Source organism: Chamaea fasciata, unplaced genomic scaffold (genome assembly GCF_029207755.1).
Source record: "Chamaea fasciata isolate MVZ Bird 193981 ecotype frontalis unplaced genomic scaffold, bChaFas1.0.hap1 SCAF_12, whole genome shotgun sequence".
In the NCBI taxonomy this organism is placed as follows: domain Eukaryota; kingdom Metazoa; phylum Chordata; class Aves; order Passeriformes; family Sylviidae; genus Chamaea; species Chamaea fasciata.
In genome coordinates this window covers 19,872,931-19,886,087 of record NW_027094097.1, presented here as the reverse complement: position 1 = coordinate 19,886,087, position 13,157 = coordinate 19,872,931, and the positions used below count along the sequence as shown (strand labels likewise).

At 46.3% G+C, this 13,157-nt stretch overlaps 2 protein-coding genes across 2 annotated transcripts in view; both read right to left on the bottom strand.

Annotated features, from left to right (window-relative positions):
- LOC136296094 (hydrocephalus-inducing protein homolog) overlaps positions 1-4,090 on the bottom strand; it is a 73,194-nt gene extending 69,104 nt beyond the window's left edge. Inside the window, 2 exon segments of the mRNA XM_066194916.1 lie at positions 3,132-3,246; positions 4,035-4,090. Of these exon segments, the coding sequence (XP_066051013.1) occupies positions 3,132-3,246; positions 4,035-4,090 (171 nt within the window).
- Positions 4,091-5,584: 1,494 nt separating this feature from the next.
- LOC136296093 (hypoxanthine-guanine phosphoribosyltransferase-like) lies at positions 5,585-11,431 on the bottom strand. Its single transcript, XM_066194915.1, has 10 exons — positions 11,303-11,431; positions 10,823-10,935; positions 9,966-10,100; positions 9,359-9,542; positions 8,955-9,017; positions 8,394-8,411; positions 8,115-8,197; positions 7,303-7,349; positions 6,546-6,622; positions 5,585-5,632 (listed from the first exon to the last, which is right to left on the bottom strand). Exons 1-10 carry the CDS (start codon positions 11,429-11,431, stop codon positions 5,585-5,587), a joined length of 897 nt encoding a protein of 298 aa, XP_066051012.1.
- Positions 11,432-13,157: the final 1,726 nt, after the last annotated feature.

The window sequence follows — 13,157 nt, the reverse complement described above, 5'->3', positions numbered from 1 at the left end:
GACTCATGGTGAGCACCTCTGCCCAGGCCACACTAGGGAAACAGTAGCTCACCCACCTCTGCTCTCAGCTGATCAAGAGCTGCAGGGCCACACAGAGCAGGCTCGAGCCAAGCTGCTCTTTTGGCACCCATTTCTCCGGGTTTCCTTCTCCAGAATGCCAGGCAGCACTTACCTTGAGGACTGCCCTGTGCCCATGAGGTCACAGAGCTCTGGGGCACTGACTGAGGACTCATGGAGTAAGTAAAACCCATAAATTTACATCAGACTCCATGGGAAACAATTTTGGGATGTCCGTTATTCTGAGACAGGGAAACTGAGGCCCACACAACTGCAAATATCTTTTTTCATCTAGAACTTAGACATTAGTAAGAAGAGAACAGTACCAGAGGAGGTGTGAGAGATGAGGCGATATTTTGCTGAACAATGTCAAAAGGTTATTAAGTTAAAGAATGAAAGTTGTTGGTTCTGTGTGTTGTTTGTGGTTTGGATTTTTTCAGGTTGGTTTGTTGCGTGCTGCTGTGAGCTGGGAGAAGGACGTGGCTGAAGACCTGACCAAAAGGAAGCAGGAGGAGAGGGGAGGGGACAGAAAAGTTGGTGATGAGAGGGGAGGGGACAGAAAAGTTGGTGGTCAGAGAGAATGGAAGTTCCTGAGTACTGTCCAACGGGAAAGGGGCCGGGGACCGCCCCAGGCAGGTATAAAGGGTATAGAAAGATTGCCATTTTGCTGGAGGGTGTCTTTGTTTGTCTCCAGGGGAGACGGAGACACGCCCAGCTCAGTTGAATCGTTACTAATAAACAGTTTTCTTTTGCTTGGATGATTTTGTCCCCGTTAATTGTATTTAAAAGTTAGTGCATTGCTAGCAGAGGTAAAGGCAAAAGTAAAGTAACACAGAAGTTAGGAAAAAGACAAATGAGGTGATCGCTGAATGAGGATAACGTTCAGTTCTTTTCTCAGCAAGTTGGTATCTCCTTTTTAAATGGGTGCTTTCTTGTAATCTGTTATTGCTATCTTATTTAATACCATTGGAGAGCACGTCTGGAATGACACAACAGCAACAAATGCTTCTGGAGCAGAGACATTGCTTTGAGAAAACTCTCCCCTGCTTTGTCTGCCCTCTCCAGACACACTGCTGTCACTCCAGAGACACAAGCAGGAATCCTCCGTGACTTGACAGGAGGCACACTCTGCCCAAGGGAGTGGCTGCAGCACGCTGTCCCCTTAGTCGTGCCCTTCTCTGAGGTGTTCCCAATCCCCCCTCTCCAGGGCGATCCTTAACCACTTTGTTACACATCTCATGCTGCCAATTTCCTGCTCAACTGCCCACCTCGGTCACCTACCCGTTTGGAGTGGGCTTTATACTGAGCCAGCCCTGCAAGAAAAGCAGCTTTAAACACACCTCTAAGCAGGCACTGATCCAGATAAAGCACATCCATTCCCCTCTGCCCAGGGTGAGTCCCCTGTACATCTGGCAGCGTGCAAAATCTAACACCACGTCAGGGTTCCAACCCAAAGCATGAATGCAATGAGTTTTGTTAAATCTGAAGTAATTACTGCAGCTCCTCGGCCTTCAAAGGCCAATGCTGCCACTGCGGAGGGAATCCTATGACCCCAAGCATTTGATGGTGACCGCACCTAAGCAAGAGGCGGCTGTTTCAGCAGGAGAATGGCAAATGGCAATTTTGTGCCTTTGCGTCCCCAGCCTTCCCCCCCTTGTTTTAGCAATGGCAGCTACACTCCAGCAAAGCCCAGCAGCTTCAGCAGAGGTTATTTGTGTTGGCTTAGTGCAGATCAGGACTCCAAGTCCACCACAAGAAGCAGTTTGCAATGACAGGACCTGGACACTGAGATGTTTTGCTGGAGGCAAGCCTGTCACAAGCACACATCCTCTTCAAACTTCACATCAAACAGAAAGAAAAAGAGCAGGAAAAGGCTACCTTTTGACGACTCAGTCTCAGGACTTGAAATGGGCTAATGCTGGGCAGAATACGCCTCCCAGTACTGGCCTGAACCTTCTCCCTCAGGAACGTAGATGGAAGCAGCTGAAAGGCAAAAAAAAACGCAGCAAGAGCCTCAGAGATGCCACTGTTCATATAGGCTTTCTCTTGAACAAGAGGCACTGGTGAATAATTTGTGATCACATAGTCTAGGACAGTCCTGGAAGCCCTGGAAGTTACTTGCTGAAATACTTAGCATCAGTAAATTAATAACACAGAGTAAAATATACATACTCCAACCCCATGGCTCTGTCCCATTAGCTTCTCCATGATTTGATGTGACTTGTTTGGGGATTTCTGCTCTTTGGGCATTTTTTTCCTCTTTAGTTTTATTGGATTGAGGCAGTGACCTTTTCAGAGAGTGGGGTGGAGCTCTCAGCACTCCCCTAACTCCATTCCTGCACAACACTCAAAACTCACAGCAAGGAGATAGCACTGCTGGGCGAGTCCAAGAGACGCAAGAAAGCAAAGTTGTACCAAGAGTGAGGTGCACAGGAATGTGTCCAAGTTTTAGTTCTCTCCGTTAATTGGCTTTAGTTTTCTCTGCCTGGGCTCACAGATCCCTCCGCAGAAGAAAACAGAGGGATCTCCTTGACAGAGCCTCAGCCGTGGGGTATCTTCAGTCAAGTGAGCTCCTGACACAGCCAAGGCACCATTGCAGCCCTGACTCTGCTGCCTGCAGGGCTGGATCTGTGCCCCACACAGGAGAGGAGAGGGAACAGCTGGTTTGGAACCTCTTCAGGCTGGGACCAGCCGCGTCTCTCAAGGCTTTGGGCAGAGTTTGAGCTTCCCCCCCACATGCCCAAGGGCAGGCTGGTCAGAGCAGCACTGGTGAGTGTCCACCTGACAGAAGGAATGACTGTGACCAAGGGGAGGGAAAGGAGCAGGTGCTCAGGGCTTCGGCTTCACAGAGGTTTAACTTGGCTCCGGTGGCAGAGCCAGGCAAGCTGGACTGTCCCTGAAGCAACACACGGTGTTCCCTACTGCACCAGGACAGCCCCACCAAGAGGAGCACGGCACAGAGAGGTGGGGACGGGGTCTGCAGCTGGACAGTGCTGCTGGACAACGGGCAGGGCAGGGAGAGGAGGGACACCAGGGGAGTTTCCAGCCTTAGCACAGCCCCAGTGGGTACTCACTTTAACAGACGCCAGTTTTTCTCTTAACAAAGAACGAGGTGGTGGTGGTGGTGGTGTCTTCTTCGAGAATCCAGAAGCCATTTTGAAGGGAGGATGTCGTAGATAAGCGACAATGCTTCACCTGGAAGGAGCAACAATGAAAGTCTGAAAATGCATACCCCAATTCATGGCAGACTCAAGGGATATACTGGTGCTAAAAATTTTACATTACTTAAAGGTAGCTAAGTGCTTGTTTGGCACAAGTAGCTAGTATTGTTAGACCTCTAGTGGGACTGTATTTGAGGACTATATGGCTATGTTGTGCACTTCAAAGATGGATCATACTGAAACCTGGAGCCAAGAATCTGAACATTAATGATAGATAGAACAAAGCTGTAGCTTAAATATTACTTAAAAACAGCTCAAGTGGACCTCCTCTTCTTTAGGCTGAAGAACCCCTGCTCTCTCAGCTGCTCCTCACAGGACTTGTGAGAGACTGGAATGTCATGGCTAATGGCTGAAATAGTGTCATAAAGGAATTTCTGCCCTTTGTGACAAAGCTGTATAAAGAAGCTGCGAGCACCAAAGCCCACCCTTGCTTGAAAATGCTTCCTGAGTGGAACTTTGGACGGTGAGTTAAGCCACCTAAGGGAAACTGAGACAAGATAAAGGTGACACTATTGTCCCACTACCTCAGGTCTGGGGAGGAGTAAACAAGGCTCAGGGAGAAACATGTATCCACAACAAAACCAAACCCAGCAGCTGTCCTGAAAATCAGCTCTGTCTGGGGAAGTCATAGCCACAGACTCATCTGCTGAGGCCAGGCTTGCACACAAACCTCCCATCAACAGAGAGGGAAGGAGGAAATTTTGGGGGTGTGGTGTAACCTCTGCTCAGAGGCAGTGGACACCCATCCTCCCTCACACAAACGGGCTCAGCTCTAGAACCCCCACTCCCAGAAGGCCACATCCAAGGGACATTGCCGTGAGGGGCAGCTGAGGGGGTGTCACAACCCATCAAAGACCTCCAAAGTGCCCCCAGACCCACGCCTGAGGCCTTGCACCAGGTGACTGCACGGGATGCAAAGTAACAGACCTGAAAATCCAGAACCCAATTCTTGGCAGACTCCAAGGATATGCTGGTGCTAAAGGTTTTATATGAGTTGAAAGTAGCAAGAGACAGAGTCAAACTTGCCCTGCCCCAGGGAGGTACCTGGGCAGTCCCACCTTGCCCAAATCTGTACGAATCCATTGGACTCTTATGTTTTGTCACACCTCAGCACAGAGAAGACTAGAAGAGGATTTAATGGTATGCCGATGGGTTCCATGGAATGGTGATATTTTCCACCTTAATCAGTCTCTGTCACTCTCTTTCTGTCCCTCTCCCCAACCCCCCTCCTCCCCTTTTCTATTTCTTTCTCTCTCTCTTCCTCACATTTGCTGTTACATTAAATCCAGACTATTGATTTTGGCATATGGTCTCGTTTGCACCTGAATTCAGATGCATTTTCCTAATAATGTTAACAACCAGATCATAACAATCCACTGAAACTTGAACAGAACTCATTCACCTTTAAGCAGTTTAAGTAATCACTACAGGAAAAAATGTATAGACTAGTGTATTTAGGAGATGTTGCATTTCTTCAGTAAAAAGAGAGCACAATCATTGCACCATATATTGTTCACCCACTCGGCTGTACGTGCCACCGAACTGCTACACCAGAAGACTGGCATTATCACATCCTGTATTTCCCTTTGGCATTCTTTTTCAGAGCACAGATGCGACAAAACCAAAAACCTCAACTTTAGTCAGTCTTTACCTTCAAAGGCAATTCAGGACTCGCTCGCAGAGACAGAGTCCCCGCGAGTTCAGGACTCGCTCGCAGAGACAGAGTCCCCGCGAGTTCAGGACTCGCGGGCAGAAACCAATGTTCCGCCGACAATTCACTCGGCAAATCGCCCAGTGAAGCCGCCCGCAGGCGCCCAGGCTGCAGCGCCCAGTGCAGAGCGCGCCGTGAGGCAACTGAGGGCGCACGGCGGCCACAGCCGTGGTTACCTTCGCGGCTCCCGGGCAACCGCGGCGACGATTGTGACGGCCGCGCCGGGCCGAAAAGGGGCGCCGGGCGGACCTCGTTCCCGCCTCGGCCCCCGCCTGCTGCAGCCTTCCTCGGTTCCCCCTCGGGCCCCGGCAGGAGCGGCAGGAATCCGCCCCGGGGCCCGGAACGGGACGGGCGCGGCGCCAGAGGCTCGCAGCCAGCTCCGAGCTGCTCCCTCACAGCGGGAAAAACGCGGGAACTCAACAGTCCGTGTGCAGCGCAGAGTGCAAGTGGGAATCGGAGAGCTGCAGGTCCTGGGCGCTAACATTTGGCTTCTCGTTCTTCGTAGGGACACGCAAGCAGCGGAAGTGATTTCCTGGTGTAATGGTTTAGCACCTAAGCAGCAGCCAGGAATTAGTGCTCCAGAAGACTGACGTTATCACATCCTGTATTTCTCTTTGGCCTTCTCTTTCAGAATGCAGATGTGCTAAAAGAAGAAGTACAATATTTATCAACCTCTATCTTCGAATGAAGTGCGAGACTGATTTTCAGCTGTATTCCCAGCATTGTAATAAAAACACACTAGAACCGTAATTGTTGCAAGTTCCCTACTTGCAGTAAACTCGAGGTTTTAATATTCTTTCCAAGCTTATCTGTAATATATAGGTTTATATATTTGAAAGAACTTCGGTTTGTTAAATTACTGCACACTACTTCATGCTGCTGAACAATAGCACAGATTGTTTGTGTCTTCAGCAGAACTGGTTTGTCTTAGTAAAAAGACTTAGAAGTGAAAAACTTTCCGAGTTACCCGGAATTAAGAGAGTACTTTTGAAAACAAAGGAGGGAAGAAAAGATCAACCCTATTAGTTTACGGTGTTTCCAAGTCTACTACTCTGTACAGCCTAAGGAAGCTCTAAAGGAATAAGGGAAGAGAGATCTTCCAGACACGTTATCCAAAGGTGTATGGAAAACCTTCGCACGGAGTCCCTGACCAGCCGCTTCAAAGACTCGGTGATAGAAGAGCAACATAGGATTGAACAAAGGCAGACAAATTTCCAATTCAAGTCAAATTACAAGTTGTTTTATTTTCAGCTGGGGCTGCAGACTGCATGCTGTTCACTATCCTGGGGGTTCAGAAGGTCCTGCAGCATGGCTGAGCCATGAGACTTGTGGACTAGAATTATAAAAAGGTGAAGCCAGACATTTCTTATGCACCTCCATTGCATTACCAACCCGGCACCTTAAAAATGGCTTTGCTCTTTTAATGGAAGTTTCTAGCTGGAATTGAAGGGTTTTTAATTGTTGAGAAGCTCTCAGTAGAAACAAATATTTTTGCTGGGTACCCGTGGTGGGTAGGTGCCTGATAGCTGGCGGTGGAGTCATGTGCATGTACTTACATTTAGATCTCTGAAGTATTCATTATAGTCAAGAGCATATCCAACCACAAATTTATCTGGAATTTCAAAGCCTACATCTGTAAGAAAACACAGTTCTTTTTATATCTGTGGTGTAAGTAGCTTTTAAGTGCAGAGTTTGTATTCGACACATACTTGAGCAAAGAGTAATTGGCATCATCTCTTTCAGGGCGCTTCCTTAAGAATCTGAGCTGTAAATTGATGACACAGGTTAGAATCTAAACCATTCCCATCAGTCAGTTTATAATTAAGGTATTAAGAGAATGATTTTTATTAATAAAATAATTGTTTAAAACCTAGTTATGAGTTAGTCCTGGGAGAGGAGACAAGGAATGAGATTTCACTTGAGTGAAAGTAGATGAAATGTGATTCAGTAGGACTTTCCAGTTTGGAAACAAGGCAAATTTAATAATGCAGAGTCAAAACAAATGTCCTCTAGGGTCAAAGCAAAGCAAAGCAAAGCAGTTAAGGTTTGATTCTGTTTCTACTATCAAATAGTTCAATTTGTGTATCAAATAGCTAAACCTGCACTCAGGCCAAGCAGGGAAAAAATGTGGTCATGAGGTCTCGGGATGGCATAGCTGGTCATTGCTTCACAAGTTTTGTGTAGTTTTTCCCCATTTCTCTTGGCCTTCGTGAAACTTATGTGCCAGTCATCAGATGTGCTGCCTGAAGTGAAACTGTAAGACTGTGTTTTGGAAAATACAGAAAAAAAGTACCAGAAAAACACCATACTTACAGTCTGGTCTGTAACCTGGACTCTGACATGTCCTTTTAATGAGCAGGCTGTAAGGCAGAGCAGAGACAGTTGGTTTTTAAATTATGTCTTACTCTAAGCTGTAAACTTCCTTCTCCCACACCTCCCCATAAGCTTCTAAAATCATGCACTTCAAACAGTGAGAGTATTGCACAGAAAAAGCAGTGGTCAGCCTCGTAGTGGAGGGAGAAGCAAAGGCTCTGATCTAGGTTCATTCTCCGTGTTCAAGTGGCTCTACTTTGTATTCAGTTCCCTTCGATCCTGTGTCTCGGATCATTGCCCTTCCATGTAGCAATGCCTCAGGACACTAGAATAGCACAGAGGGGGAAGCATGATCTACCAAAAGTAGATTTAGAATGCTACTTGAAGTCATCTTCCAAGTGCTGACAGACTCTTAGATTCTGGTAACTTCTACGGTTGAGAATATTAACAAACATTCTGAGTGTTGTCATTCTAGTATTGAGGCAACTGAGGTGGTGTTAGAAAACCTATGGAAAGAGATGAATTTCCTTCAAACATAAAATAAGAAACAGGGAATCCATGAGACTTTATGGACTACACAGAAAGAGCCATAAAACCTTATTTTATTCATTTGAGCAGTGAAGATGGTAGTGCACGGGTAAATTTCCCAGTCTCTTTAAGAAATACTTAATATTTCAGCAGCTGGATGAGGATTACTTCCTGCATTTATTTCCTTTCACCCCAAACTTCAAGCCAAACAAGCACCTGTCAGCATACACTGACGATTCACCCAAATGATTTGAATATGTCAGTTAGTAGCTATATCCTTGTACCTTACAACTTTAACCATCCTGGGTTTCTTGTCTTTTATTTTTGACACCAGTGCTTTCATTGTTCTACCAGTCTCAATAATGTCCTGAAAGAGATAAAAAAATAAATTATCCTTCAAGTTTGAAAGGAAAACCAGACTGTCAGTAGACTAAATTAGAGTATACCAACCCGGCAGCACAGTAGCATAATTAATTATTATGTTACATGTAATATGTATTAATTTGAAAAGAAGGGAGAAAAAAAATCCATGTCATTCCACCCCTCCTTCAGTCATTACTTACCTCTACGACTAACACATTCTGGAAGACGTTATATAGGAAGAGAAGGGAAAGAAGAGAAAAGATTTAAATGGCAATTTCCAGCAAATTCTACAGCCAAAAAAAGCACACTAAAACCCTCAGTTACAAGGAAGTTGCGCTGGTTTTCAAAGGAGGTCGACATTTGAACTACTGACTTGACTCTGGTGATTTCTGAAGAGTCGAAATTTCTGTATTTATGAAAGCTTAAAATATGGTGATAAAGGCACCTATGTCAGGTCTAGATATCGCTCTATGTATAGCACTAGTATTGTAGAGCCACACGGAACAAGTCAATTCAGCATGGTTCCTTCCTGGGGGTTCTGGGATGAAATGGGGACTAGGATCTTGGGAGCACTCATTACTGATCACTTCAAGTTTCCGTTGAGATCAGTGGGAATTATTCACTGTTTCAAAGCCCAGCATTTTAAATCAGTGTTAGGTGGCTGGAAGTATGCAGTACCAAAATATTAATAAAGATGGATTTCCTGGAAAATACACAAGAACAGTTGTTTCCCTTTAAAAGACAAAGATACTAATTCATACCTTCCCATTTAGTGTAGACAGTTCCTCTCCAACAAAACTGATTTTTTCTGCAGGTGAATCATTCTAGAAGGACAAAGAAGAGATGGAAGTCACATAAACATGCCCAACAGTGTTATCCTGTATTTGTTTGAAAGGTGTGCTGCTCTTGCTATTTTGCAAGAGGAGGGAGTTTGAGATCTGCCCCTGCCTTCGTCATGTTGAGTGTTCTGCTCTACGTTTATTCCAGTGAAGGTATAATCTCCGCCTTTTGGGGCAGATCAGTAAATCAGTTCCTTTTTAGTAGGTAATTTGAACAGAATGGATACATGAACGCAATTTTTGTGGGGTTCTCATGCGAAGTACCACTATTTAGAATGCCAGTCTATGGAGAGAATCAATTTTCCAAAGAAAAGAAAGCTGCTTACACAGTAGCTTTTTATTCTGACAAAATCCACGGTAACAGGCACAGACTTGTCACCATTTTGATTTAGTGCTTTTATATGATCCAGCAAATCAGCAAAGAATTTGTAGCCTCCTTTAAGGACACAGAGTGCAACAATGTGGTGACTTCCCATGTCTTGCAGGATATCTCTAGCCAAACGTTCTGTCCTGTGAGGAAAAAAAAAAAAAAAAGTGTTCGGTATATTATAGTTGTTTGTCCATATATTAAGCAATGTTCAAGTAAAAATTCTGATCTTGCTGTTAGGCTTTTATAACTAGCAGAGTGTGACCACAGAATGTCGTAGGAAAGTTAGTTATGTATTTGCACAGCACAAGCTGATTTAATCCAGAAACCTCAATATTGCAGGATAGGTGGGCTTAAAGATCTTTGAGGGAACATGGAAGGTTAACTGGGCTTGTAGAGGAATCCTCTCCATAAACCCCTCTTGTACTAGACTTTAGGACAGAAGGGTTGGGGCTGCAGGGTTTCCATGTTTCTCATGGGCTGCACAGGGCAGGACCTCAGTCTTTTCTTTTGGAGAGACAAAAATTGGCACCACTGTCCCTATTCTTTTCTGTTTACCCTCATACCTGTCCAGGATGAGACCATGAGGAATGAAGACTCTCTCTAAATCTTCTTCGTAATGCTTAGGAATGCAAAACAGATTTTTGTTGTAGCCACTTTCCTCATCTCTTATCTGCAAAGAAAATTCAAGTAGTCTAAAACTAGCAACAAAGCCATACAAGAAAAAGCTTTCAGTCTCTGATAGCGCGAAGAAAAAAATCCTCCTCCCCGATATTATGTCAAAATAAAAACATTTCTGAGAATTTTTAATCTTTCTACTAGAACAATTCACAATCTGATAACTCAGGAGCTGGTGGCTGAGTTGTGAATGGATAACAAATACTTTGCCCCAGTCATTATGAAATAAATTCTTGGCCATGGTCAACTCATTAAAAAAGCCACCCAAAACAGTAACAACCTCCCCTCTTGCTCCATTTGCCCTTCTTGCAGAGCTCAGTAGCTTGCTCGTGTGGTAGACTGTCGCCAGTAGGGACACGAAAGAACCACACTCACCCGACAGGTTGAAGTGAGGAAAGAAAAAAGGGCCGTTTATTGTCGTTTTTGGGTTTAAATAGGATTTGGAGATTTGTCCAGGATTGGAGGACAAAGGGGACACCCCTCTGACCCCAATGGTCATCTCAGAAGTCCATCACATATTGGTATGTGAAAACAATCTACTTGTTTATGTTACATCTGTGAGAAACTCCACTAGAAATATGTAAACAGTCATCAGAAGGCTGAAAATCAGGGCGACATCTCACCCTTTTTGTGTTAGAAAAAGGAAAAGAAAAATGTACAATGTTCAGTCTGTGCCTTTGGAAGGACCATCAGAGTGAACACTCGCATCGTCTGTATCGGAGTCATCACTCAGTGGTTCATCCACTTGCTGTCTTTCATTTTGGTCACCGTGTCCGGCTTGCCTGTCGGTCGGATTCTGCCTTTGAGGTCGCAGGTCCGGACGAACACACTTCGTAGGTACCCAGCGTACTCCAGTATCTGTGGGTACACACGCATACCCACGCCCCGAAGCGATAGGGTCATAGGGACCTTCCCACTGCTTAGTGACTAAATGTCGCACCCAAACTTTCGCCCGAGGCTGATGCGTCCCGTCCGATGCCTGCAACGAGAGGTGATGGTTCACCATAATAGGGTTGTTAGAATTCTGTGGCACCGTAAGGTGATTGATAGTGTACAAAGCCTTTGCCAGCTGACTGTGCGGGGTCGCACCCTGCATTAACCGTTTTTGTTTTGGAAGAACCCGCTTCAGAGTACCATGAGCGCATTCTACAATTGCTTGCCCACTCGGAGAATGAGGGATACCGAACTTGTGCGACGCTCCCCATAGCTGCAGGAACTGCCGCACCTTCTGCGAGGCATAAGCAGGACCACTGTTGGTCTTCACAGCAGAAGGTATGCCTAAAACGGCAAAGGCCTGCCTCCAGCGGGCAATGACATCGCGGGTCTTTTCTCCCGTGTGAGCAGAAGCCCACATTGCAGAGGAGAAAGTATCAACAGTGACATGCACATACTTGAACCGGCCAAACTCGGCAACTTGGGTAACATCCGACTGCCAAAGCTCTAAGGCCCTAAGGCCTCTGGGGTTTAGCCCTGCCGGTAAAGGCGCAGCCAGTGCATGACAGTCGTCGCATGATTCGACAATGTCGTGAGCCTCCGCTGGCGTCAACTGAAACTGCTTTTGTAAGGTATGTGCGTTCTGATGAAAAAACCCATGTGATGCCTTGGCCTGTGCGAGTGTATCAGGCTGAGGTGCTACCCGTGCAGGGTTAGCCAACTTGTCAGCCCTCGCATTACCTTCCGCGATAAATCCTGGCAGATTGGTATGGCTTCTAACACGCAGAACGTAGAATGGATGAAGCCGGGCCTGAATGGCACACCACAGGGCCTTCAGCCAACGAAACAGATCAGCATTGCTAACCTCCTTCAAAATCGAATGGCCCAAACGCTGTGCCATGTCGGCCACATAAGCGGAATCCGTGACCAAATTGAAAGGTTGCCAGGAAAACTTTTGAAATGCCATGATGGCAGCCCTCAATTCAACCGACTGGGCTGATCCATCTTCCTGACCTTCCAGAATCTGCCACCCAGATCCATCCTTCCAAGTGACAACGGCCTTTCCGGTCCGTCCCGAGCCGTCAGTAAAGACAGTGGGTCCTTGCACTGGCTCCTGACTATTTTTTGGCCGCAAGGAAATTTCTGTGAAGTTTGCCACTTGCAATAGCTTCTGGCTGGGCAGATGATAAGTAATCTGCCCTGTAAAATTTTCCAGAGCGCTTTGCAGAGAAATACTGTTTGCAAAGCTCCACTCAAATTCCAGAGCAGCTCCCAGTGGGAGAAGGCCCGTGAGGGTGCTGCATTCGCGCCCAGTCACAAAATCACAGAACATGGAAGGGACCTTCAAGATTACCTTATTCCATCGCCGTGGGGTTAGAAACGCGCTACTTTTTAGATACAACTCAATGGGGACAAATCGTCGAAATAAAACTCTTTATTAGTAACGATTCAGCTGAGCCAGGTGCGTACCTCCCTTCCCCGAGAGACGAGCACGCACACCCTCCGAGAAAATGGCTTTTTTTGATACGCTTTCTTGGCTGGAGCAGTCCCTGTCCCCTTTCCCATTGGATGGGTACTTAGAAACTTCCCTTCTCTCCTGACTGCCAACTTTTCACGGAATCACAGAATTAATTAGTTTGGGAAAGACCTGTCAGATCATCTAGTCTAACCTATGACCTAAGAGCACCTTATCAACCAAACCGTGGCATGAGTGCCACGTCCAGTCTTTTTCAAACACGTCCAGGGTTGGTGACTCCACCACCTCCCTGGGCAGATGACTCCAGCGTGCAGTCACTCTTTCAGTGAAGAATTTTTTTGTAACATCTGACCTAAACTTCCCCTGGCACAGCTTAAGGCTGTGTCCTCTTGTTCTGTCAGTTGTTGTCTGGGAGAAGAGACTGACCCCTACCTGACTACAGCCACCTTTCAGGGAGTTGTAGGGAGTGAGAAGGTCACCCCTGAGTCTCCTTTTCTCCGGGCTGAACAACCCCAGCTCCCTCAGCTGCTCCTCACAGGGTTGGTGTTCCAAGCCCCTCTTCAGCCTTGTTGCCTCCTTTGGATGTGTTCAAGTGTCTCGTTGTCCTTCCTAAACTGAGGGCCCGGAACTGGACACAGCACTCAAGGCGTGGCCTCACCAGTGCCAGGTA